This window comes from Lichenostomus cassidix, chromosome 9 (genome assembly GCF_008360975.1).
Source record: "Lichenostomus cassidix isolate B80296 chromosome 9, HeHo_3.0, whole genome shotgun sequence".
Classification (NCBI taxonomy): domain Eukaryota; kingdom Metazoa; phylum Chordata; class Aves; order Passeriformes; family Meliphagidae; genus Lichenostomus; species Lichenostomus cassidix.
In genome coordinates, this window is record NC_139490.1 from 11,959,580 (window position 1) to 11,987,371 (window position 27,792).

At 40.5% G+C, this 27,792-nt stretch overlaps 2 protein-coding genes across 6 annotated transcripts in view; both read right to left on the reverse strand.

Moving 5' to 3' along the window:
* XXYLT1 (xyloside xylosyltransferase 1) overlaps positions 1 to 5,057 on the reverse strand; it is a 31,535-nt gene extending 26,478 nt beyond the window's left edge. The window contains exon 1 of the mRNA XM_085069453.1: positions 4,637 to 5,057. Within this exon, the coding sequence (XP_084925579.1) occupies positions 4,637 to 5,032 (396 nt within the window). The 5' untranslated portion in view covers positions 5,033 to 5,057. The remainder of the gene's footprint in view (positions 1 to 4,636) is intronic.
* A 92-nt stretch (positions 5,058 to 5,149) lies between these two features.
* Positions 5,150 to 27,792, reverse strand: part of ACAP2 (ArfGAP with coiled-coil, ankyrin repeat and PH domains 2) — a 64,626-nt gene continuing 41,983 nt past the window's right edge. The window contains exons 11-25 of one of the 5 annotated variants that reach the window (XM_085069447.1): positions 27,687 to 27,707; positions 24,545 to 24,596; positions 23,062 to 23,162; positions 21,785 to 21,890; positions 21,148 to 21,356; positions 20,856 to 20,925; positions 19,483 to 19,577; positions 18,007 to 18,191; positions 17,567 to 17,671; positions 17,090 to 17,182; positions 15,638 to 15,825; positions 15,208 to 15,317; positions 14,722 to 14,832; positions 14,422 to 14,483; positions 5,150 to 9,727 (exon numbers count right to left, since the gene is read on the reverse strand). In XM_085069447.1, coding sequence (XP_084925573.1) covers positions 9,624 to 9,727; positions 14,422 to 14,483; positions 14,722 to 14,832; positions 15,208 to 15,317; positions 15,638 to 15,825; positions 17,090 to 17,182; positions 17,567 to 17,671; positions 18,007 to 18,191; positions 19,483 to 19,577; positions 20,856 to 20,925; positions 21,148 to 21,356; positions 21,785 to 21,890; positions 23,062 to 23,162; positions 24,545 to 24,596; positions 27,687 to 27,707 — 1,612 coding nt within the window. In that variant the 3' untranslated portion in view covers positions 5,150 to 9,623. The remainder of the gene's footprint in view (positions 9,728 to 14,421; positions 14,484 to 14,721; positions 14,833 to 15,207; positions 15,318 to 15,637; positions 15,826 to 17,089; positions 17,183 to 17,566; positions 17,672 to 18,006; positions 18,192 to 19,482; positions 19,578 to 20,855; positions 20,926 to 21,147; positions 21,357 to 21,784; positions 21,891 to 23,061; positions 23,163 to 24,544; positions 24,597 to 27,686; positions 27,708 to 27,792) is intronic. The other 4 variants (XM_085069448.1, XM_085069449.1, XM_085069452.1 and 1 more) reach the window with 4 other exon arrangements.

Here is a 27,792-nt window from a genome sequence, read left to right on the forward strand (position 1 = left end):
GGTCATGCTGCCTTCTTCAGGTCAGGGAAAGCAGGAAAAGCCCTGCTGGAACTAAAGGCCAGTGAGGACATGACATTGCAGCAGTACTTGAATTTTGAATAGGGCAACCTATTCCCCTCGTTGGAGGAATACCATGACACTTCCACAAGTGTCTTGTGTTCCTTCAGCAGGGAACTCAAACCACAGTCTATGTAGGTCCCCTCCAAACTAAACTATTTCAGCAGTTCTACAGTTTCACTTCTTTTCCCCACTAAAACTTCATCTGCTTAAGAACAAAGGGGCCTGGCACTATACATGTAAAACATGCAAGATAGAGCACTTACTTTCTAGGCATTTTTTTAATTAAAAGAAAGCCTAAACCAAGCCAAATGCTTCAGAGGAAAAGGTGGCTCTGGAGCCTGTGCTTGTGCAGTGACCATCCTCTCTATGGGGTGCACGAGGAGCTGCTTTGATGCCCAGCAAGGCTGGTGCAGGGATGGAGGCAGTGAGCAATCTGGAGCTTCTTCCTTCCACAGCTTCTTGCAGAACATGTTACCCACACCAAAGTGCCCTCATGGCAGAGAGGAACTCACTGGGAGCAGTGTTGTGCTTGTGGCACTCGCAGTACACTCAACACGGCGAGGTGATGGCCTGTCCTGGCACTGGCCAAGATGACTGAGCCCACAGCAGGGCACTACCCGAGGACAGGCACAGCTGACTCTCTGTGGCCCCATCCTGGGAAGGGCACCCTAAACACCCAGGCTTGGCCCCCAGCCCTTGCCATCAGCTGGGGGCCACAGGAGCCCTCACACAGGCTCCATGGCCAGCGTGTCCCTCGGCGGGGTGGCCCCACTGCTGCTGTCCTGGCTGCTGGACTTGGAGCCAAGGCCTGCAGCAGAACAGCAGGAAAAACACAGAACAACGTGTACCAGGAAAGTGCATTGGGAGAGCTCATCAGCAGCCACACCTGGCTTTGGATAGCACAGCACAGTCCCCGAGATGCTGCAGGGGAGGAAACTCTGTTACCAGTACCATGAGGCAGCACCCTGTTCTGGCCCTGCTGAGCTGTGGGGTCATTGTGCCATCGTGGTGACACCAGCTGTGCTGAGCAGCCATCCCAGTGACCAAACAAGAAAACCACCACTACTCTCCATGTATAGAGGCACTGACAGCCTGTGCATGGAGCTGAGCACCACCAGCACGGGGATGTGCGATGCTCTGCTCCCAGCCCAGCTTGGCAGGGGCAGCTTTGGGATCTGGCTGGACTGGAGAAGCATGGAAGAGAAATACAACACCTGTAACCACCCTTCTGCATCCAGCAAAGGCAACCTGAGGTGTGCACAGTATGTAGGAAAGGGGGGAAAATGTCAAACCAATTCCATTCACCTCAGAAGTGAGCACACTGTCAAGCACCAGTGGACAAAAGTTATGGGAGAAATACTCCTGAAACTCCAGACCCAGCATCATCTGCCGTCCCACTCCTGCCAAGGAAAACAGGAAAATGTGTCTTTTGACCATCCGTTTGTACTTCTCTGAAGCAAACTCCTGAGCAGCTGATTTTGCTCCCACAGCCACAGGTCAGGCAGCCTCTCTGGGACTCTCTGGGACTGTGAGGGCTTCTTCCCTTCTCACTGCTGACTTTAGCACAGCTTGTTGATCTGCTGCTAATTTTGTACTTCGTTATTTATTTGTGTAACAGCTTTTAGTAAATCCCTGTAGCTAAATCTGACCACGTTTGCTGAGGACATTAAGAAAAGTAAGTTCTAGGGGTTTCCTGTCCAAGCACAGTTTTATAAACACACGTCCTGCACTGATAAAAGACTTTTTCTACTGATTCACCAGGAAAAAACAACCTGCATTTCTTCTCCCTTTAACTTTCCCTCCTCCCCAGGGTATCCTCACAGGTCTCCACAAGCATGATGTGATGGCAGCCCAGTTACATCCACCCCAGCAGCATCCTCCGTGGGGCTCGTCTGAACAGGGAACCAGGATGAGCAGAGAGCCAAACATGCAGTTCGTGTTATTACGGCAGGGAATCAGTATTATGCTGGAATCAGCAAGCGATAGAAATCGCACAAGGACTCGCAGCACAGAGCTCCGAGGGGCAGGAAACGGGGCGAGCCGGTGCGCTCTGTAAGCACAGTGTTGGCCGAGGCTGGCCCAGGCTCGCTGCCGGGCACTTGCCGCGGGCCGGGAGAGGCTCTCTGCAGAGATCCCCTGTAGCCGCGGGCGGGACACGCTGTCTGCGAGTGCTGCCATCCAGCCCGCTAAGAGCCACCGAGGCCCGCACGGGCAGCACGGCCGCGGCTGGGTCCGCCTCCGCCCCGCGCCGCACACGCGGAGCACGAGCGCCCTCTGCCGCCCGGCCGCGCTCCCGGCTGTACATCTGGGACACATCTGCACAGCCCTGCGGGACGAGTGACGCCACGCAGCGAGTGCCCACGCCCTGCCGGGAGGGTCCTGTGCCTAAGCTGCTCCCACGCACCCACCGCCCCTCTCCCCTCACTCTCCGCACACTGTCCCCGCGAGGCAGCTGGCTGCTTCAGTCTCCAGCAGACTGAAAGTTACTGAATCTGCCTAGGGAGAAAGAAAAGCTGCCCACAACCTTCCCCAAAGCTTACGATCCATGTCTGACTCTGGGCTTCACTCTAACACACGAGCCAACTAATCCCAGCTTTGCTAGGATGGGAGAGCAAGGGCAACTCCAAAAGCAGGGCCTGAATCGCTTCCTCATGATGAAAAAGTGAAGCTGAGGGGGTTTTATTAGTCCTGCCTCAGTGGCTTCAGTTGCCCACTGGAGCACTTCATCAAGCCTCATCTCTGGGCCTGCGCTAGAGAAACAGCCTAGGAACTAGGAGAGTGCTCTGCACACACCAAGAGAAGCAGGAAATGAGAGGTCTTGGGAGGGAGACAGGCTAGTGCTGGAGCTACCTGGGCATCAGGATCAATCACCTTCAACATTTTAGCAGCAGCATCAAAGGGCCAAGCTAGGGAGATGTTTCCTGCTGGTAAAGAAGAGGAATGGGGTAGGCTACAGCAAGAATAAAGAGGTGCTGTCACCTGCTGGCATTCCAGAAACTGGTGCAGGATTAGGGGCAAGGCTGCGTGCTTGAGAAGCAGAACAGCCTCTGCTGTGTACCTAAAAGCAGAGAAATGGACTGATCCAAAATGTACTGCCAACCATAGGCTAGCCAGTGAAACCAGGAGACACCAGGCTCTGCAAGGAAAGAGGAAAGCTGTCCCATGGAGCAGATCTCAGTGACATCTCACCTGAGTCCTCCTGATTATGCTGCCTTGCTTACACCCAAGAGATCAGTTCTGGTGCCAGACATACTCACCAAGCCAAGAGCCAGGTTTCACTGTGACTCCATAGGCACCTGCAGACAGGAGCCCATCCACAACACACAAATCCCTTTACGCCTCCAACTCCCAGCCCACGTTGCGCTGGAGAAGTGACGCTGGCAAGGCTGCCTGCAGAGAAGTTTGTTTCCCAGAGGGGCAGATGGCAGTTAAGGCACCACACACACAAAGCGGTGACTGCAAGGGATCTGCACACCATGGTGGCCTGGGGAGTCCTCCCACTCCAAGGGACATAATACAAAAAACCTGGGCTGGGCTGCTGCACCACATCAGCACTGCACCATCCTGTGGCACTCAGTCCATCCCACTGTGGAGTGTGGGAATGCTCCTGAGGGAGCTCTGCACAGCCCCAGACAGCCAAGCACTGCTGGCATGGTGTGGGTCTCCCATCACGGGTATGTGACCTGACTGAGTGCCAGCATTAGCAAAGGGCTCGTTTAAGGAAACCAAATGGTACGATTATTTACCAGGGAAGTGTCTCTATGAAAGATGTTAAGGTTACACTTCTAGTTACATCTTGGCAGAGTTCAGCTAATATGAAATACTGGAAAGATGAGCAAAGAAAGTTACAGCAGGACTAGAGGACACTTCCAAGCAATACTCTGCAGCAAAACCTCAGGACAGGGAAATTAGGTTACCTGGAATCTCTGAACTTAACACCCCTCCACTTTTCAGAGACCTGTTTGATGCGATGGAAAGCCTGACTTTGTATGAACTGCACCGTGTTTTTGGGAGGCAGAAGTATTTCCCTGGCAGTAGGACATTTGCATGTGGATGCACTCCAGCCCCTGCAAGCTCTCCATTCCCGTTCCCAAGAGCACTTGCAGTAGGCCAACCTCCTCTTCTGGTCAGAAGCCATCGAGATACAAGCACATGTGGTCCTCGTGTCGAGATGCTGAAGGAGGACTAACAAGAGGGTCTGTAGGAGAGCAGCACTGCATAGAGCAACTGCTCCTCTCCAGCACACGTGGTGTGCAGAGATGTTCCCAGGCCACGCTGCTGCCCCAGACCCAGCTGAGAATCACAAGGCTAGACCAGGACACCTCCCCGCAGGCAGCAGCAGTGGGGACTCAGAACAAGCCCCTCAAGATCCCCGAGACTGGGGAACAATGGAAGCTTCTCCAGCAGAGAGAAGGAGCGAACCGCTCTGCTGGGAGCTGGCACGTGGGGCTGTTGAGGGAGTTCTTTCCCGCTGGACTGCTGTTCCCAGTGTCCCGCAGGCAGATCTCACTGGACACGCCGGCAGAGCCCCCCGCTCGCCCCCGCGGGCCCGGCCCGCCCCTCGACCCCCGCGCACCTGGTGGCGGAAGGCGGCGCCGCGCAGCAGGTCCCGCAGCAGCCCGAGGCCGATGTCCCGGCTGGCGCCCTCGGTGACGAGGTGGAGGTGCAGCACATCGGCAGCGCCCAGCCGGCCGTGCCGCAGCAGCGAGCGCAGCGCCGCCTGAGCCTTGTCGCGGAGCGCGGGGTTGCGCTCCGCCTTGGTGAACATGAACAGGAGGTGCAGCCCGCGGGCCCCGGGACGGGCCGGGGCGGGCGGCGTGGCGCGGAGGCGGCGGGTGGCGCTGGAGAAGGTCTCGCCGCCGCCGCCCAGGTAGTAGAAGGCGCAGACGGCCAGGGCCGCGGCCGCCGCTAGAGCCGCGGGCTGCGGGCAGCGCAGCCAGCCCCGGCGCGCCGAGCCCCGCAGCGCCGCCATGGCGGGGCGGCACCGCCCCAGCACCGCCCCGGCCCGCCCCGAGCGGGCACGGCACAGCGGCAGGGCGGGGACGCGGCCGGGCCGCCCCCGGACAATGACACACCGCACAAACCACAGTCAAGTTTTAGATACAAAGTCTACAGCCGTACAGAAGGCGAAGGAGGGTGGGGAATACAGTCTGTACAGTTACAGCTTAAGAGGGGAAGGGTTTTTTACATTTTACTGCTGGAATGCTTAAAAAACACCGAGTACAGAGGAACGCGCGGAGAAACAAAATAAAAGTTCATTATTTCGGAGAGAGTAACGTCTCTGGTTGAGGAAACGATGATTTCTTGGCGATTTCTGTCAAAACATGGAAAACTGAGGATCCTAACAGAAAAGTGAGTGTAATTTTTCCTCCTCTATCATCTCCTTCCATGGGAAGAGAAACAAGAAAATACTGTATGCAGAAAGATAAAGCAAGCATATGAAAGGGGATATACCAAAGTGGTACACTCATCCTTTTCCCCAGTAGTGCCTTTCCAGAGTTGTCCCTGTTTTTAAACTGTGCCTTTGTGTAAGCACAGCAGCAAGGCATGCTGGCTGTCAGGCTGCACCAGCCAGTGCCATGAATGCTAACCTGGGAAAAAGTGTCCATAGTGAATGGGCAGAGATCATAGCCTGAAAAATTGATTCTCAAAATACTTAGTGTGGCAAAGAATTAGAATAATCAGCTCAGTCCTTTTGACACTGTAAAAATATCATGTCCTTTGTACTTACATATTATTATTTGCAGTTTCATCAAGGGGTTGTTTCATAGTCACTGTGTTATTTGAGATTCTCAAGATGAAGCAGCAGAGGTAACATCCACAGTTTAAAACAGATAGCTGCAGAGAAGCACCAAAGTCCTGGAAACATCAGTCACATCAACCCTCTGCTTGTTTAGTTCTCATCTTTTTAGTTTAGTGCTACAAAGTTTTTGTTCTATCAAGGAGACCTTATAATTTGGACAACAATGCGTACAAATGTCATACTGCAACACAGGAGAAACTTCCTCTTGTACAGGTATATGCTGACAGCAGTTGGAAGGTCTGGTTGCATTTTCTAAAACTATTTCATCTCAGTATACAAACAGGTAAAATATAAAACCCCACAGAGTGAAAAATGCAGTATTAATACAGGATCCTTTAGCAGTCTAACATGGAAAGCCATGAATGATACAATCCAGAATCTCTGAAATCAGTGGAGAGACTACCACTGATTTCAGTGACTGCCTGGATTAGGTCCTAATGGGCAGAGGAGAGGCTGAAGTCCACAATGTACTAATGAGCACCTGGAACATGCATCCATCAGACTGCAATGTGGGCTGTTTGTGAAAGCAGAGAAATACCTCTACCATCTACTGCCTCCACCCAAATTCATGTGAAAAAATTCCAACTGTCTAACACAAGTAATGCATAATTCAGTATGACAATTCAGAAATTTAAGTTTATATGCACTGTACTGACATTAACATAAAACATGAAACCTTATGAACAGTCAAAACAATTGATACCACTAATGAGCCACCACAGATGCTGTTTTAATCAAAATGCAATGTTGGACATAAGTTACACCTCTGAAATCAAGATGCATTAGAATGAGAGTCGAGTTCCTCAACATTTGTTGTTCCAAGAGACTTTCGGAACATTTGATCTATAGATGGGAAAGATATTATACTATTGTTCAATGGGCTATCTAATATAGAAAATTAAAAATTATTTTTAAATGTGTAAGGAATCATCTGCTTTGTCCCTCACTAATTAAAACATATTATATTTCATACCTACAGAGAAACATGAACTGGAATTGAACCTTTCCATTGCCTGGCACAGAGTACAAGATATTAACCCACAGTGGAACCATACTGTCTACTATTCCACTTAGATTCACTTAGTAATAGAAACGGAAGTTTCCTAATATTACTGAGCAGATTAACATGAGTCAAAACTGGATATGGAATCCAGATCTTCAGATCTGTGGTGATAATCACACTACTGGAAGCTAAGTCCTGTGGGTCACAGAGGCCCTGGAACACTGAGCCTGCTGGAGCCTGGTGAGACTGAGCCATCAATACATTGCATGTAACTTAACGTTATATTCATTTTTGCTGATGAGCAACATGTCACCATTGCACCTGACCTAAAAAAGGCTTTCACTGAATGCACTTCATGCTGGACATACTATCATACCTGAAAGGACAGGGGAACAAGGCTCAGGATCACAACTGACACACCTATGCCCTGAGCCATTAAAACTCCAGTGCCCCAGACAAGTCACACAACCTTGTCAATCAGGTGTGTGATTCAGCCTTTAGCATAGACAGACTGATACTGTTTCCCAGACAGATGAGAGTCAGGAATGCAATGCATGGATCTGTAGAGCTACAGGGAGGCCACTTCTTAGTCTGGAGAAGTTATCCTGCAAAATTTGTCAGAGAGATTTTGTGGCTAGGGAGGAAATCACCAGTGGAGATTTGAAGTAAGTGTCTCAGACCTTTTTCCAGCAGCATGGACTGAGAGAGCTATTATGCCATTAAGCTTTAGGCAGCTTTACATTCCAGCCAACCACACTGCCACACTGCCTGCCACCCAGGCTGGGAAAGACAAACATTTAAACAAACCTATGTCTAAAGCATTTACTATGCAGTTGTAGCTTACATTGTTCCAATTGTACGCTGAGAAATCTTACTTTGTCTAAGATCTACTAAAACACCCATCTGTTGGTAAATACTGCTGATTAGGAAATACATTATCATTTCATAGGCAGCTATTTAAAAACCAACTTACTCAAAATTACAGCTTACAGGTGATATCCTTAAGTTTCTTATTATTCAGACTAAATGCACACTTTAAATGGGCAGAATCTGCTTTTCCTACCATCATTAGACAACATACAAAGCAAGAACTGTCTTGTAAGATTCTTCTGCTTGGAAATAAAATCCACTGGACAATTCTACAACACTACTAATTTTGTAGCAATAATAATAGGCAGCTTTAATACATTATTATACATTTGATACAAAATTATATGTTTGAAATACCTTATTAAAATTTAACATGCCAGAAAGTTTAACTTTACCATAGTTTACAGATTTCAATTTGTTTTATCCCAGTTTTGCTTATCTTTCCTTGGAGAAAAGCCAATTCATTTCCTAAATACACTTAAACAGCAGGTTAACATAATGCCACAGCTATTAGGATTACTGAAAACTCACATTGATACTACATTACCTAAAAGCTCTGCTGAAGTTGTCTCCATAGGGCAGCCAAATAGAGGATAAAGAATTGCATCTGCTGGTTTGGGGTTTAGGAGGATTATTATCTAGGTATTAAATAACCTGATATATAAACACATATCTAGAGACACCATTTATACATGCACATGGGCAGAGTGGGGCTCACTACTGAATAAAGCAAAGTGCCTTGCTGTCCTCAGAACACAGCTGGAGACTGCGCTCATTCATTACTCAATAAAAATGTGCAGTGAAATCCTAGTTTTTCTTGTGCTCACAATAGTTTAGATAACACATAAACATACATATCATTGCATATTATACAAGGGCCACTGCTTCCTGATATAAAGGATTGATTGCCCTAAATTTAGGGTGGCTGCAATACATGAGACTTTTATACTGAGCTTAGGGTTAGTAGAGAGAACAGCAAAAAAGTAGAAACAGCCTTTGTGCAATTATTCTACACAAACTTCGTTGGCTCAATGTTTACTTTCATGTCTCAAATTTCAAGTTTCCACGTCAAAATACTACAAACAAACCCCACATCATGTCCAAAAGGATTAAGTTTATTTTCCATGAAAGGTTCCACATGCTCATGTAGAAGGATACTTGCTGCACCAAAAGTTTAATTTAAGAGGAGAAAGAAAAGAAAAAAGGAAAACAGACTGCTCTTAGGAATTTGGTCCCCAGGATATATCCCTTTGTGACTGACCTGCAGTCACCAGCATAAAGGCCAGCCTGGTGCTAGAGCTTCCACTGTGAAAGAGCTTGCAAAAGAGCAGGAGTTATCACATCTGTTATGAACAGCCTACCTCTAACCAGAGTCAGCGCAGGAACAAGAGAATCTGTTGAGTTACAGCCCCACAAATGGAAGGACAACTCAGTAAGTCACTACCCAATTTCCCTTCCAAACAGTCCCAGAAAATGCAACCCAGACCTTCTTGTCAGAGGCACATTCTTTATGGCAATAGGGGGACAGATGACAGTGGGTGACACTGGGTGCAAAGCTGCTGTGACCATCCTGCACTCAGAGCTCACAGCGCCCCAGCTGTGCTCTGCCACCTCTGAGTGTGAGCTGCAGGCAAACGCTGCACTTGGAACAGGGTTTGGTTTACACTGAGCTAGCAGGTACTCAGGGGCTTTAAACATCTTCAGCTGCTGAGGTATATGCACTGTAGAACATAAACCAACTCATACATTTCCCCAGCTACCACAATCTAAAGCTACATTGGAGTGGTCATTTTATCCACACTATCTAACAAAATGCATATAATTCATTCTGTTAAAGTAAAAAAAGACTTGCACTATAAGCTTCAGCTTCTTTTCCTTCTTGACACTTTAAGACTTCTGGGAATCTGACTGCTGGAAGCGGTTTAACTTCTCTGGATTATTTGATGCCATTTGAGAAAAGTCACGAAAAATGTCCTGATAAATTTCATCTCCTAGGCAGAAAAGAAAAAGAAAACAGTTTTAAACATTTGTGAAAGTCAACATCACCCACCATTGCACAAATGCCCTACTGTGCTATCAATTACTGTGTAACACTTATTCATGTATGCAGACTGCTTCTAGATGGAGTGATGCTGATGTGAACTCTGAGGGACTGGTTACACGCATGCATGTTCTGTAGAAGCAAATTAAACAAAGCCAAACTATACCTGAAATAGTACCTCACAGGCAGCCACACAGAGGAAAGTTCAGAGTTAGAAAGGAAAAGTGAAAGCATTTTAAAGCAACATAAAAAGAAAAAATATTTATTAGCCATTAAAGAATAAAATCCTTGTTTTTGCAAAGAACTGCTAACAAAGATTTTCTACAGAAAAATAGAGTTATAGCATAAATAAAGATTTACTTGGAAACAGAGGTCAGAATTCTTACAGCCAAACAGAACTCTCCATGAAAGAAACAATCAGCAACCAATAATATACATTAAAAAAGCCATCTTAAGTAGATAAATTATTGTTCATAAATTATTTTGGTCTATTATATCAGCAAATATAAATTTCTACATTCATCTCATCTACATCTTTCATTACATTTTTCAGTTTGATCTATAAAAACAATGATACTTCCCTTATTTTTTTTTTAATCTTCACTCTTTGTGCTTAAACACAACCCTACTACTAGAACATATTCCAAAATGTGTTCCTCCCCCTCCCTGTCTACACAGGAAAACACATCCAGGAGTGATTACTTCTTGACTCATTGCCAAGTCATTCTTTTGCCACTTTAAAATGGACATTTCTTCATTCATTTTCACATTCTTTCAACTGTTGGAGCATTTTGGGCCTTGAGTTCAAGTTCTGTTCTAAAATACTAACCATTTTCTTCTGTTTTCAAAAGGAATTAAATGCATCAAACATTTGGTTGGGTCAGGAACTGTGCAGCCATCCAAGTTTTACAGTCTTCCCAACATGGATGGCCACACAGGACAGAAGATCCCAGCACTACTGCTTCTTGCTGACAGCTTGATTAATAGCATGGCAAAGACATCAACCCAAAATCTCTCTCATGATGTATGTTAAATATGAAGGTTTTTTTCCAACATGATTGTGGAAGAAAAGAATGTTTTTGTGCTTAAAGTTTTGCACTACTGGGAAAAGTTACATTGTTTTGGTTTTCCATTTTTTAATGCACATTTCTAATGTTAGAACTATTATTCTTTTGGAGATGAGACTCCATTCTTTCAAAAACTCTTTCAACAAATAATAACTGACCTTCAAGAAGTGTTTAACAGTGCAGTGACACAATTCTTCCCAGACTTTAGAAGATAAATACATTCAATACCACTGTACTAGGAAAAGTCAGTTCTAGAGAACTTCCCTTTTGGTTTTCAAGTTTAATTTCAAGTATGGTGTCCCTGTCCACAGTAGGGAGGGTTTGGAACTAGATGGTCTTTAAGGTCCCTTCCAACCCAAACCATTCTGTGATTCTGTGTTCTAGAGATGAAGCAGGCACAGGACAGGTTTTATTGTAACAGCTTGGGAGAACTGCTTGCTCTGGGAGACCAGCACAGAATGGAGCTGTAACATTCACCAAAAGAACAGCTAGGAAGAGCACAAAGCAGAATTAGGCTTCTGGAATAAAAGCAATTATGCTTTTAATACAAAAGTGGGTTCCACTGGTGAATGAGCACTGCAGTTCAAGCTGCACACTTAGCTCTTTCAAATTAACTTGAAAGAAATAAAAGCTATTTTTGTAGGATACATTGTGGTTCTGGTTTTGTCTCTATTACATAACAAAAATATTACATACAAAAATAGACTAAAATAAAGTGCCCCATTAGTTTGTATGTTGCATTAAAATACTAATACTGTAAACCTCATCATTCTTTTAAAATTCTACTTTAAAACTGAATTCTGGAAATTCCCTTTCCAAGCAATGTTTTCCCTAAAGTGCGGATTCTATGTACAAAAATACTGTAACACTGCTTTACCATTTAACACCAGAGTAACTCAAAAGGCACACATGATACATTCAAGAAAAGGTAGGAAGAAAAAGTAGCAATGCCAATATCAAGACGTACTGTAGCACCAGAAGATGAGCACTCAAGTATTATACAGAAACAGTACTACGGTGCATATGGCTTCTACCACCAGAAATGAACTTCTAAAGCTGTTTTCAGCTAGTTCCCATTCCAGGAATATTTTGGAAGACCAACTGTACCTTGCAAAGCAATATATTCAATCTCTCAGTAGCTCAAACCAGCCACATATATTTAAATTAGAAATTTTGATGCTATTAGCTACATGAACAATCGTTTAGGAGCTGCATTGCTAGAGCTGAGGAAGTAGGTAGTTGGCTTCACTCTGATGACAGTAAACTCATACAATGATATTTACCCTCACATAGCTCCCAGCAAATAGACAGTTGTCTTGAAAAACCCTTATTTTCTCCTAGAATCATCATTTTGGAACACTGGAGTTCTAAGTAAGGGCAGTGCAGATAATTTAACATGTAAATGCAGTGAGAAAGACCTGCATCCCTTAAAACCACATCAAGGTGTGATACGTCATGACAGCAGACAGGTTTTGTGCTTACACTGACACAACCCTTCTGTAGCAGATTTGAACATTCAAAACACTCAAATATTGACTTCAACTTTTAAAAGGGACTTCAAAAAGCAACAAAGTGAAGGGGGCAGAGCTGTGCTATCCAAAGCTACAGTAAGTTCTCCTGGGTGGAACTCTGTGCTACAGCCTGTGGCCCTGATTTCAAAAGTTAAAGCATCCCCCTGATTTTGGGGCAAGCCCTGCCTGTTGTGGCAATTCTACTCTTCACTGTCAATCTCACCAGCTGTAAAGTATCTGGGTCAGATTGTATCACCTGCAGTCTCCAGATTCTACTGCAATATGAACTGATAAAAAGGTTACAACATTTTCAGTGAAAGATATTGCTAGTTTTTTATTTCATCTACCTAATTGAAGAATCTGTCTAAATACTATTTTAACTGAATTACCAGGGATCATAGTCTTCCCCATCTACTTCACATTTTCATGTAAGTAGTGCCTGTATTTATTATGAATGAAGCATTTAAATATACATTTTGTAATGTTTAGTAGCCAACTGAAGCTTTTTGTACAAACTATAGAAACATATTTTCAGGTTTCTAATAATTTTGAATTTGTGACAGGTCAATTAAATGATCTGCAATATTCATCTATGATGTAGCACAGAGCTTGTGAGCCAAAATACATACCTCTCTTTAAGGCATTTGACTCTTTGAAACTGATAATAATTACTTCTACTTCTTAAAATAAAAATGAGGAAATTACAAAATACTTCAGTATTTGTTACCTTCAGACTATCAGTGAAGTAGTATGCACTGTAGCAGAAAACAGCTTTACACTGAAATTGGCCACACTGGCAATAGGGGTTTTTTTTTGTATATGCAGGCTGACATGTTTTCCGAGCTCGTTTGAGCTCATAATCAAGTAAATGCTTTTAAATTAGTTGTAGCTCTGTCAAAGAAAGCATTTGAATGCCTGAGGGTCTACAGTACTTCTACTGCTTTAATTTGAATTTCCTATTTCAAACATAAATTTAAAAAAACTCTGTTCTTAAGGAGAAACTAAACAAATTTGGTTTATTTAATAGAGTTCGTCTAGGATTTCGACATGAGACTCAATGCTGCCCCTTGACTATATTCCAGCTCCAATCTGGTAACACCTTCCCTGCCCAATCCTTATGAATCAGTGGAAAACACGTAAGAGCTTTATAGGAGTGAGCTGAGAGTACTCAGCACTCAACCTTAAAAATAAGGTTCACCTTTCATTTCTGCCAGGGATAGCAGGGTGTTTTTAGCTGTCTAACTTCACAATCAAGGTGCCTTCATTATTGATATTTACACGATCTTAAATTACCTTCCTATGGAAGCAAATATCACATCAGAACACGGTGTAAATTAGGACTGAGTGCCTGAGAATAAAGTTGCACCTATTCATTAAATATAATTTGTTACTTTCTTGTTGGAGTTGGCTCAAATGTCTGCCAGCTTCTATTTGTTTTTTAATGAAATGTAAAGATACTATGCATACAAAAATACATACTTAAGAATGACTGTTTTGCTTCTTATTAGCAGCTTAACAAATAAAAATATTTAAAAATAAAATTTAAGGAAACCATACTTTCCTCTTTCTATCTGGAGTTAGTTTGAAATATTTGATGTACATTTTTTACATTGGTGTGCAAGTGTTTTTCTCTTAAAAAAGAAAAAGTGGATCATTCCACAGGAAGGAGAATGGTGTCCTGGAATTAGATGAACCCTTCAACTGTCTCTGAGCAAGCTGAGTCAGAAAGCTAATACTAAATAATGTCAGGTAAATCCTAACATTACACAAATGTCCATGGAACAGCAATAGGAGAAAACTGTGGACAACTACCAGCAAAATAGGGTGGTCATGGCTGCAATAATGATGCTCTTTAAACAGTCTCCTTTTAGGTTCCCTAAATATTCTGACAATGTCACACCACTGAATTGCAATGAAGCTTTAGAATGTGTTGGTTTATAAAAAACATTATTGTATGAAGCAATCTTAAATTTCCCTCAGACACTAAGAATCTAATTGTAAACTGATGAATTCCTGTATACACTTCTTATACTGCATTTCAGTGTGGTTATTAGTAGAGTATTGACCTGGCTGCCCATAGAGTCCTTCTGATTCACGCATCTCTTCATTCATCCTTGCTAAACGCAACCTGCCATTCAGAAAACAAAAGGAACAATGTCATCTTTAAAGCACAAAAAAAGACTACAGTGCAAAACACAATGCTGTCCTGAACCTCACATCAGGGGTCACTTATGGATAATGCATTTTGATTTTTCTTTTGCTTTCTGTTTTTATGTAAAGGAATTTTGACATTTCTTGTAATTTTAACTTGAAACAGAGTAGCAAAATCTAAGTTATCTAGTCAGAAAACAGAATATACAACTTACAGTGTTACAATATCTGCATTTGCAGCTTCCACTGCTATACTCAATGGATCTTTCCCATCTTCATCAGTGGCATGCTGGTTTGCTCCTCGTTTTAGGAATAAACACACTTGTCTGTTTAGAAAAAACATTTAAGAATATTTTTGAACAGTAAAGGAAAAAAGCTAATGAAGTCAAGCTAGATACAATATATTTAGCTTAAACCACCAAAAGTCTCATATATATCAAAATAGTGCAGTTCATCTAGAACATATTAACAGAGTAGTAAGCAAACACTTGATTTAATCCACATTAGAAAACACGTGTGTTTTGCTAGTGGATGAGAGTGCTAAATCAAAATATTATTTCCTCTCACAACCATAGTTTAAGCAAAACTTGTATCACCTGAAGTAGTATTAAAATGTCAGAATATTTGGGGCAATGAAGAAGCTTCACATGAACAAATACAGTAAAGGATGGCCATGTACAAACTGTGGAGCAGTGAGTTACCCAGTGTGTCCTAGAACCGTGGCATGGTGCAGGGGCCCTCTTCCTTTCATGTCCCTGATGTTCACATTGGCCCCATTCTGCAGCAAAAATTCACAAGTAACCAATGAACCCTACAGAAACAAAACAAACAACTCAGCATCAGATCTCTAGAATCAACCCAAACCTCTTCTGCCTTCTCTCACAAGGCAAAGGAAACAAAACGGAGTTGCTTCCATATCAACTTTATACACTACTAGGATATAGAATTCCAAACAAAGCATTAACAGGAAAAAAATAGTTCAGAAACAACTTTGAGAGAACACTGTAAACACAATTTCAGCATCCCATTATCATTCATTAGTGAAGCAAGCAGTTCAATAGGAACAGTGACACAGAAATACCATTATTTCCCTTGCCCTCCTCCCCAACACCAGTGCTGTGTATCACATACCCCTCGCACTGCCTGAATGAGTGGGGTTGCTTTGTTTTCTTCCACGTTGACCCAGTTCACTTCAGCTCCATGGGCCAATGCTTCTGCCATGTGAGGAAGATTCTTTTCAAAGGCAGCTCGATACAACTGCAATCCTGGACTAGGCTGCTTGGAGTCACAGAACACTGGAGACTCTTGCTTGTCTCCTTCTAAAAAGGAAAAAAATTGCTTATCTAATCCCTGTTTTTACAAGGCACCTCTTGGAATTCTGATCAAAACATCATCTCTCTGGCAATAGGTAGCTCAGCTTTTGCCGAATGCTATGTATTGTTGCTTCATTCTGCCAGGGGAAGTCACAGATGCCTTTAGCTCCAGCATTCAGGCACAGTCTCTTCAGAGAACTATTACTGCACAGAAAACATTCTCTCCACATTACTGGCACGTGTATATTCTTCATTCTAACTATTCCATCTCATTTCCAAGAAATTGCTTGAGGTTTGAAGTGTATTTTACTCTAAACCACAAGATATGAATAAAACTAATTTTCCACAGAGATGTAGTCATACAAATATATGTTTATCTGCAACAGCTTGATACACCTGAATATAAGGCTAATACTGTTCTGACCTAATTTTTGTTAATAGATACCATTGTCATTTACCAACTACATGCTGTGGACTAAAGCAGAATCTTTCTCTTCATCTCAATAACAGTAATACAGAGTGAAGTTGTTACATAAAAGTTTTTGTGAGTTATAGCATCATAAATATTTCTACAATGCAGTCAGAAAGGATACAAGCCACATGCTGCCTGCCTACAATAACAGCTGTGAACTACTGGATTTAAAATATAGCTCAGAAGAGTGCTTTGATGTAGAAGAGTAAGTTTGCTTTATAAATAAATGTTTTGGAAATTTTGAGAAGCCATACTCAATACATCTGTCAGAAGAGCATGCAAGCATTAGCAAATAATTTCATTCATCAACTTATTGAACTTCTGAGGAGAGGGAGTAATGTTTAAAGACTTGGTCAATTCCACATAAATAGGAAACAGAAAAATTAGGCAAGAATGCACAAATAACACATAAAAGCCTATTATCTGTGACTCAACAGGAATTCTATCTCCATGGATTTATTTATTTATTTGTAAAAGGATCATGTATTTCTGTGGAGACTTGTCTTTCTCAAAATGCCACATTTCTCTATCTGCAAAACAAAAACCAATGTTTTGGGATCAGACTCATCTGACTGGAAAAAACCATAATTCTTTGAACACATTTAGAAGGATTAAATGCCATTTTTGGTAGAAAGCCCAAAGGAAACATCACTCAGGCAAATTTTACCCATGCTAAAAGCATTTCAACCAGGATAGCAGACATGAATTGTACCACAAAGCCCTAATCTTAAAAAAAAAAAAAAATAAAAAATTACCAAGTGGTTTAATTTTCATCCTAAAGTGCAAAGCCTAACACACCTGGTTCATACAAACTGTTGGCTGATATAGTAGAGGCAAGGTGTTCTCTGCTGTCATCAGCACTCTGCTGGATCCCACTGTCACTGCTTCGGACTGTTTTGGGGAGAAACTGCAATTACTATGCAGAGCAGAAGTTACCTGCTCTTCACAAATACCATGATAATAAAGCAAGCTCTTATACTTGGTCCTGAAAACATTTTTTTTTTTAATGGCTAGTTATTATTCACTATTCTTAATGGATCCATAGAAAAATATGAATTCACATTTTGCAACCGTAACGTTTACAATAATAATAACAAACGTCAAAGATAACTAGAAATGAAGAAAAATCAGGATAAGTAAAAAAGCTTAAATTATTTCATGAAAATACTAAGCAATGCAGCAGCCTGTAGACAACAGATTGAAGCAGGGAGATGGCCACAACACACAATGGGTCACTAGTGCAAATACTGAACACGCCACAGCTGTAGTACTTACTACTACGGAGTTTTGAAGAGGTATCAAAGTAGGAGAAGAGTGAATCAAGTTCATCAGGACAGAACAGAGACTCTCGCCTCGCCTCGTCGCTACTTACAGCAACCGCTGGGACATGCAGGTTAGCAAAGCACAAAGCAGGCAGTAAGGAAGGGATAGGGCAGGAAAGAATGTTATTGGGAAAATCCGGAAGGATGAAAATACGGAGGAAAGAAGGTGGTTAATATGTTTCTGAATTAGAAGCATCCCCACTCCAAATTCTTCCCCACGTACAAATGCACATCTCTGAAGAACTCTTTCTTCCCCTACACTCTACACTAGGCTACAACCCATTCAAATAGAATCCAAACTCTCTGCACAAGGCAGAAATCAATTAATATGAAAATTTGCTACCTTACAAAAGAAGATGGGTAATACAGCTAAGGAGAGAAGTGTGTAAATACCTTTTTGGGATGCTGCACCTTTTTCCCCTGCCAAAGGGGATTTTTCAGGGCCACTGTGCCTTTTCTCTTCCTGACTTGGAGGCAAAACTTTTGTTCCAGACTCAGGCAGAGGTACTGATGCAGCTTGCTTCTCTACAAACTTTCTTTCCACGTATTTTGCTCTGATGTATGCCTCCTTCTCCTGCCTGTCATATACAAAATCCCCAGAGTTAGTAAGCTAATACTTTAGTATTTTCACGTATTAAAAGAATGTCTACTTTGTACTAAAGTCAGTAACCAAAACCGTAGCTTGGCATTGCCCATAAGACATACCTATAAGCACATTCTCAAAAAGATGCAGAGCACACTGTCACTTTCTAGATTTTTGATTAAATTTTGCATAAGGTTGAAGAGAAAGTAATTTTGTTTAGTTCATATACATGTACTTGCTTTAAGACAGAGATTTTGGAAAGTGGTATGTGGAAGAAATAAGCGTTAGTTACTGTATGTTATCTGTATTAAACTTTCATATGTTTTACATTGTTAATAACCTATTAATAAAGCATATATTTAATTTCTTATATAAATACAAATTGCAACATTTGTTATGGGAACATCAATATTACAAAAGAGAACAATAACAAGCCTTAGGTTGGCACAACCATTAGTTCCATATCACATACTGAAGTATTTCTTCTTACAACCTGAGGTTAGCCTAAGACACAACAGCAGTTCTGCCAAACTGATAAAAGGGGCTGTAATTATTGCCATTGAAACTACTGAAAAGCAGTCACCTCTAATAGGAATATCTAGCAAATCTCCTATTTTGTTTATATTATTATTGCTGTCTCCAAATTGCCCACACTTCATAAAATGCAGTTTTCTACACTATAAAACTGCTGGGCAGCAAGCAGCACAGAACTGGAAAGGTAGTAAAAAAACAAATTTTAAGACACATCCTATACAGCAGCACAAAACATTAGGAATCTACCTTCAAACACAGATTAGCATCAGAGAAGACAGCAGTACAATGACTTGAAGGCTGCTGTAAAGCAGCAGAGCTCATGTACAATGTAGGTAGGAAGATGAGAACATTCTGAGGATGAGGGAACAAAAGTCAAATGGAAGAACAAAGTCGCTGTAAACAAAAGCACAGCCACAGGCTCCTTCCAGGAGCACTCACACACCAAGTACAGCTGGCTGAGCTGGTACCATGCAAAGAGGAAACAAAATCCATGTCCACAGTGATGCTCTAGAGCTGTCATCAAAATAAGGGAGTGAGATCAGAACAAGAACAAATGAACAGGAGAAGCAGAAAGGGACCAGCAGAAGAAATATCCAATAAAGAGAGAGTGAGAGACGGGAGAAAGCAAAACATACTGGTGATACAGGAAAACAAGTACAGTAAGGGAGTGTAAGTGGCAGCACCTTTTACAGGTGGAGGCTGAAGGAAGCAACAATATAAGGAAGCAACAGGCACTGCTAGTAAAATACTACCTTTGACTTCCAGATTGTGGCTTCTTTACTCCCATTTTTTCCAACTTCGCTTCATATATTCTATTTATAACATCATTTCCCAATTCACACATAAGCTATAAAGCAAAATAAATAAATTCAAATAGTTGCAAAAAGCTTTATCTACCGATTCAGTTGTTTTTAACCTCACTCAGCCTATTTTTACAACTTAGTGTTTTCACTGCTAAAAGTACACTTACAGAAATAAGCATGGGTTTACATTATGATAATGAACCAATCAGTGAATAGAGAGACCAAATTCTGAGTATGATAATTAAAAATATAGTCACTTTTAAAGTGACTGAAAAAGCAACCACCAGAATGACACCTGCAGGCTTCACTAACAATGGTGCTCTTTTCCACCAGCTTTCCAGAAGCTGTTCTTAACCCCATCAGCAAGAGAAAATTTAATCAGTTGTATTCCACCTTATCCAATGGACGTTTTTGCTAAACCGTAATCTGAAACAACTACAGAAAAAGAACAAAGACAAAAAACAGCCTGCAGATACTACTTAAAAGAGAACTTGGCCCTAGTGATAGGAATGAACACACTTATTTTTTCTAATACCAGGTAGAATACTTCATTCTGGTATTTACATGAATAGTACAAGAGGTATAGCTTTTTTTTTTGGAGGGGGAGTGGGGGATTGGTTGGTTGTTTTCTCAGCATGAACACATTGATATTAAAATTATTTAACCACAAACAAAACACCATGGATCACATTGTCTTTTGATTGTTCAGAATACAGAAGCAATACCTAAGTGCCAGAACATCACAGCTGGAAACTAATGTTTTGCATGAGTTATCTAGTTACATGCATTCATCCATGCATGAGTTCCTGTTTCAGGATTTGAGGGTCACATGATTTTTATGACCATGGTTCAAGCTAGAAATTTGGCACACAAATAGCACACAAGAGCAGTTGCATGAGTGCTCTCCTATAAGCCAGCAGCATCTCATTGTTAAGAGCTGACATTAACCTTTTTGAGTATGATCATGCTTTAGGCTGATATATCACTTCCAAAATTTTCAGCCCACTGAAAAACATTGGTTTGTAAACAGTTTTTCCTCTTTATATGTTGTATCAGATGAAACTTGCTACTCAGAGTGCACTTGTGAACCTGAAGGTGTCATAAGTTGGTCTGAACTGTAAGTTCTTAACACAAACAACTATGGATTATAAGGAAGTGTGAATTGAAATAAATCATCACACAACTATAAACATTTTCTGCTCAAAACTGCAAGACATACACTCAGTACAAATGTGTTTCCTGCACTGAACTTTCTGATGTAGAGGCTTTAGAACAACAATCTAAGTAGCAAATAGAAACCTGTTTCAAAAATACTATCATACCTTTAGGAGTTCAGGTTCCCATGAATCCAACGTTAAAGATCTTACTTTTGAAAAGTGGACTCCCAAGCTCCTAAACAGCATGGGAAAAAAACCACATTAAACCTGTAACTACATGTTATATCTTACCTCAGACAGATTTACCATTAATTTATACAAATAAAGCAGTTACCTTAATTCTGTTTACAAACAATGGTCTCTAATTTTCTTTCAATATAACTTTGAAGAGGCAAACACCACCCTTCCTAATCAAGTCAATGCACAAATCAAATACAGTTGTGAGGAGTTCTCCAACCTGTGTATCCCAGAGCACTCGATGCACAGTGTGATTCCCAGGTTGATACTGGCCCAGCGAGGATCTGCTAAACCACAGTCACAGCAGGCAGCATTACCAGGAATACACTGAACTCGCTGCAGAGCACTCTCTCCTTTTAGTAATTTCTCTTTTGTCTCACCCCCAGATTCTAGGCTCCCAGTAGAAGGGGATGATTTCTTTTCCTGTTTCTAAAAGGGAAAAGAAACAAACAAATCAATAAAAAGACATATGCTAAATTAAAGAAATTTAAAGTCCCACAGATACTGACTGTGCACTACAATCCAAGAAAAGTCACTTCTGGCAAAGCCAAGGAAAGCCACAGAAATGAAAACATGTTTAGGTTTTCAGAAGACATAGAAAACTGAATATAGGAATATCCTATGAATTTTAATAACACTATAGAAAAATCTCATAAAAACATATAGGCCATAGTAATATTAATAAGATGAAGTGAAAGACAGACAAGATACAATTCATAGCCCTCAAAGTTTCATTGTGTTTCCACTGGAAGACAAACAATAGATTCTACTTTCCTTCCCTCTCATTAAGAGAGGTTTTACATATTTAAAATTTTCAGCATCTAAAGGGGGATTGTTTGGTGGATTTTTAGACTCACCTCAGATTCATCCCCTTTCTCTCTATATGCTGTGGCAATACTGGTCTGAACAGCCTTAATCCACGCCTGCCTCAGCTTTTCTGAGTCAGCCTGAAGCATGCAGCTCCTGTAACAAATAATGAAGAACTCAGAGAGAGTGGCCAAGCAGCTGATATCCAACAACATATTGCTCAGGAGTCTGTTTTTAAGGAGCAAGTTTCTTGCTATCACCACAAGTATATTGTTTAGTAGGCATCATCTAATAAGCAGGTTTATTTTAAGACAACAAAGCAGCTGAGCCTTTGTGAGTTGCAAACTCCTTATTTCAAACTTATTTGCAGGTAATGCTAATAGATAGAGAAATGACTCTTCCAAAACCCTAAGAATAGCTTAGCTTCCTATTCCTTTTCTTATTCCAAATTTTTCTTTTTATATCCTCAAATGCATTTTACCCCCATGACACAAGACACAGGTATCAGTCCTTGAAAACACACTTTCATTCACTGAGATCAAAAGAGAGCAATTTTAAAGCTCTCTGACAAAGAATGAACGACTTTTCACATCAACAGTAAAAGAAACAGGTCATGAAGTATAAAACTGTTCCAACACTCATGGGTTGAAAGAGCAAAGGCAAGCAAGAGCAAAATGCATGTTATAGGGAACCACCATCGGGATGGACAGCAATCTATTCAGAAGATAAATGTAAGGAGGAGTGGGGAGAGAAGATAACATCCAAACCTAAAAGCAGGTTGACCTCATATCTTAAATATGGTCACATCTCAAAATAACTAACAAGGAATCCATGCCCTGCTCTTGCTGTAGCAGGATGGCAAACTTCCCCAAGTACAGCTAGTGCACTGCACTGCTGGAGCTGAAAAATAATTTTATTTGGTAGTTTCATTTAGTGCATTCTGAAGTACAATTTTACATCACGGAGACAACAGCTTATTTACGTGCTTCTTTCTAATTGCACCAATCAGAAATGCAGAGAAACTGAGACCTATTTTCTACATTACTAAGCAGCTGATAGTATCAGCTACTACTAAGCCACAGCAGAGCTCTGCACCACAAGCCATTTATGCAAAAAGCACAAGAATGCATGTTTATTTTAATGCCAAAAGTAAACTAAATACCAGGGACACTTCTCACAGCATCACTTACTCTCAAAAAAAATTTCAGAGAATTGTTCAGATACTTTTCCTGTTTTGATCTATCCCAAGAGAAATGTTTATCTTGCATTTTAAAAAAATGAATGATTTTTTATTTTTAAATAAACATACTCAATCACTTCTCCTTACTTTGTTGGAGAAACCACCTCAAAACAGAAACGTCTTTCTATGTCTTCACAGTGTTTAACTGTGCAGAGCCGCAAGTCTTCAACAACTACTGTGGGATTATCCTAAAAGACAAAAGTTAACAAAAAAAGTCACAGAGAAAAAAATATAGTTGATAATAAGGTAACAATACAATCCTGAATTATTAATAATTCAATTCTGTTTGCCTGTTTACACTAATCTTTTCCTCCAAAAATAAAATTTGAACTGAGTGGATTTGGAGATACTTAGCAGGATATATTTAGATAAATTTTAATGTTTAGTTATATCCAGTGAAAATTTAATACAAACTTTTGAAATTTTCTTTTTACCTACAATCCAATCTACTGAATAACCAACACCTTAAACTTAAACAACAGTGTTCAAACAACAATATTTAAAGGAGTGCAAAGATACTTTCTGAGAGATGCAATTAACTTACAATTAAATCAGAACAGTTATACCTAAATCAGCAGTATTTTATGTGCCAAATAAAAAAATCCCAGAAGCTGAATGCAGTGGTTTTGAAAATTTGATGTAATTCATAAGAATTCCATTCTGAGCTACCAGCATTTTAAAGGTGAAGTTAACAAAAGAAAAAGCAATGAGAATTCACAAACACAAATGCCCAGGCAAAAGTGTTCTCTCAAACCTAACTGCGTGTTTCCTTTCCAGAAATGAAACCCCTTGATTTAACAGCATCAGATAACAAGGAACAGCCTCCGAACACAGATTGTTTGCAGTGAAGAGGAATGAATTGCCATAAGCTCTTTCCTCTCTTTTTCTCCACCATTTCCATACAGTCTATTTTTTTCCAACTTGAGAACAGCTACAGCTCCATGGTGCAAAAGCAGATTCTAGAACAGCAAACAAAAGAGCAGGAGGCCCAAAAGCTGACTGAAAAGGCTTCTATGGATTGGGGCAGAGCTGGACTCGCTGCTTCAACATAAACTGCTGCACCTCCCATCAGCAACAAGGCAGATATTGACTGCTAAGCCACTGTGAATTTTCAATGGTAAATACATGTATATAGCAGCCCTGACTGCTTCATAACTAAAGCTTTCATTTTTTTTCCCTATTGCTGAATTGGGTATGTGAACCAGTAAGTGATTGGAGGGAGCAAGTCCTGAAGGAGTTAAACCCAACTGCTCAGAGAACAGCATGGAATATTTGACTGCCAGCAAGTGAGCACAAGTCTTTTGGGACCAACAACTTTTAAAGCTCTAACTAGGTTACAAAACCCACAAGAAATAAAGTACTTACAAATGTGCTTACAAGTCACTGCACAGGAATCTCAGAATCTGCCAGTGTAGCTATTAGTCTCATTTTACAAAGTAAGAAACCAATTTAGAAAAAAGCAGTAGATTGTTGAAGATCATACGGGATGCCACGTCAGCAGTTTCCCCAATCAACCAGGAAAATCATCACCCAAACCCCAAACTATCCCAAGGCGGTTTTCAATTCCTACCTTGAATTTCTTCTGGTACACAAGTTGGTTATTTTGTATTGAGAACCAGCGCCTATTCAAATGAAGAGACATCCAGAGAATACATAACTGATTTTAGAGTGCTTATTTGACTGAGATGTGCTAACATACAGTCTAGAGAGAGACTGAGTAAAAGAATTCACGAAAGTAATGCTGCAGTCAGTTTTGGCAAATATTTCGTGAGAATAATGAAAAAAGGGAAGGCAGAGACAAAACAGAAATGAAAGCAAGGTTCAAGTAATTTGATTCCTAAACAAACACATACATGTTATCACAACATTAGTTAAGCTATCACACAAAACATTTTCATTTCAAAGAACATTTCCTTCTGTATTTTAGTACCAAGCTACAGTTTTAAGTAGTTGTTTGATAAAACAAATTCAGATAGTTTGAATTACAAAAATACCTAAACCCATGTAAACTAATCCTGAAATATTTTTGAGAATAGAACTAAGAAATAACTTACTAAGGTACTAAAAATACTTCAGTGTTGCTATCCCATGCAGGTTTAATATCTACCTGTATTGGGCATGTCTTAAAACTTGATCCTGAAATAAAAAGACTGCATATAAAAACTAAAAAAAAAAAAATCCAATGAAAACCTTTTAAGTAGGATTCTAACTTAAGCCTCAGTTTTGAAGGAAAATATCAAATAAAAGAGTTAATGAAGTCATCCTTTAAAATCCAAAGGATAATATGATGCTTAAAAACTCCTCTGAACTGTATCCTTCCTTGTCAAATTTACTGTTCACATAGGATACAACTCAGAGAATGGAAAAATCCCTCACAAAAATTACCTCAGATCTCTACATGCCTCAGATCTAACAATGATGCTTTATCAGACCACTGAATTAAAAAAAAAAAAAACACAGCAGACATAACTATACCTTTCTAGCTCTTCTGGGGATGCACAAAATAAAAGCTAATCACTTATCACTATTTCATACTGATAAAAATGAAGCTGATGTAAAAAACAACTCAGTGAAATTTACACCTTGTGTTTTTTTCAGGCTTATAATGCAAACCTGTGTTTACCACAGCACAATTCCTCAATTATCTCCAATACCCTACTTTTACCACACATCACTTTTTCCCGTATTGCCAGTTAGTTTGAATGGTATCAGTACACAAAATACTGTATTGAAACAGATCTTGTTATTCTCCAGAGGTTGTTGAGCTTCAAGCTACAGTTTACTACAATTAGTAACAAGAGAGCTCCATGTATTTATTCAACCACCACAAGCCATTCATGGAAAGAAGCACACAAAGATGGTTAAGAAAAATTAAGATACACAAAAAATGTTAGATTCAAAACAGAAAATCTAGTATTTGTTAGGAAAGTCAGTGGTTAGTAGACAGATGAGATTCTACCTTTTAACAATTAATCTTTTCAAATGTTGTGCAGATATATCTAATTTAAAAAAGTAACAGGATCTCCTGTTGTCCTTGACTTTTCAATTTATTAAGAGTAGTAGTTTCGGTCACTGCTATTGAAGAGCTTTCTTTGCTTTACTATCTATTTACAGATGCAGTAACTAAGCCTCAAATATAAGGCAGGTTATTGTTAATACTTAAATAGGAAACTAAACAAAAAAACAGACTTGAAAAGGAAATAAACTCAGTCTTTTTTCATATGCATTTTTTTAACATAACACAAAATGGAAAAACATGAAAAGCAGGGCCTGAGTGATAAAGGGGGAAAAAAAGCAGCCTTGCCCCAAGACAATGTGCAGTGGAGCAAATCCCTAGTAACAGCCTTAGGGTAGTGCAATTAACTTCATTAATGCAATGCTTCATTTGTTCTACAGCTAAATATTTCATGAGTTACTCTAGTAAGCAAGCTCTAATCTCATCAACTGGATATAAGTGAACACACAAATTGTAACACAAATTTGTGCCATCTTTAAAACCTAGTCTAGAAGTTTTGAAGTATTTCAGTCCCTTTTTTTCCTAGTAGAGAAATTAGATCTCTTGAAGAAAAAATTTCAGTCCAGCCAGAAAGGGTACAGATTTTGGTAACTTTCTAGAAAAAGCTTTTACTGAACAAGATCAACAATTTAGAATGTAGGATAACTTGTAGCTCACACTTTTGAAGTAGAAGTCAGTGTTAATACGTTTCATTCCACACCTGACAAAACGGAAGTGACAGGCTGCCCTCCAAGGTGTCGGCACCATAGCAGTTTTATTTCGGCCAAAAACTTGGAGTTATTCCTCACTAACCAAATACCATCTATACACTCTACACTTTACTGTGGCAAACAAACTGCTGGGGGTCTACACCAGCATGAGCTAGGAACTTCTGAGGTACAATCTATGTACTGATGGTGCTGTTATAGGGTAACCCACATCTATCGTGTTCTAAGAATAATTTTCATAAACCTTTAGGCAACACATGTGCAATAAGTACTGATTATTACCAAAGTTTCTTTAAATGTGTCATTTTGTCAAAAACAGAGAAGCATGGTGAAGGAGAAAACATTCTTGGGAATATTAAAATAGTATACACTGTCTCACTTTGTAGTGCTTAAATACAGTTCCTGTTTCTAAACTGAATGTTTTCCATCATTTATACCTACACAATTCAAAACCATATTTGCTAAATAGGAAACAATGCAAAATCTATAGAAAAAAATCCAGTTTCTGAGAACTGAGAATAATACTGAAAAGAAACATAAAATTTGAGTTTTACATAAAAAATGAATTGTGCTCCATGTTTCTCAGAAACAAAGTTTTCTTCTGTAGATGCTAGCAGCACACAAATAAAACAGAGTGACTAAGAATGCACAACATTTAAAAGTACATGTCTAGTCCCAATGCAATTGATAAGAAAAAAAATCAACTCAATCAACTTCAATTGGAAAAGCCAAGATGTTCATCCTGTATGCTTAGAAGTTTGAGTGCAGAAACTTGGCTTTAATTCCTTTATAGCTCAAAACTAGCTCAATCTTTTTAAGTTGTTGAGCAGCAGGTATACTGGCATCCCAGGCAGAATCCTTCTGTTAATTTCTTAGACTGAGTCACTTATACATCCATTGCAAGTAATCAAAATTAAATGCAGGGTTAATTAAGAGCTTTTTGCGTGCCAAGGAAACATTGGGAAGGTATAAAAGAAGCTGGTTGGTACCTGATGTGATCTGGCTTTTTCCTGTCATGTGAAAAAATGGGGTAGGATTAAAACATAAGGGAAAGGAGGAAAAGGAATGAAAAATGCAAAATGAGCAAAATAAGAA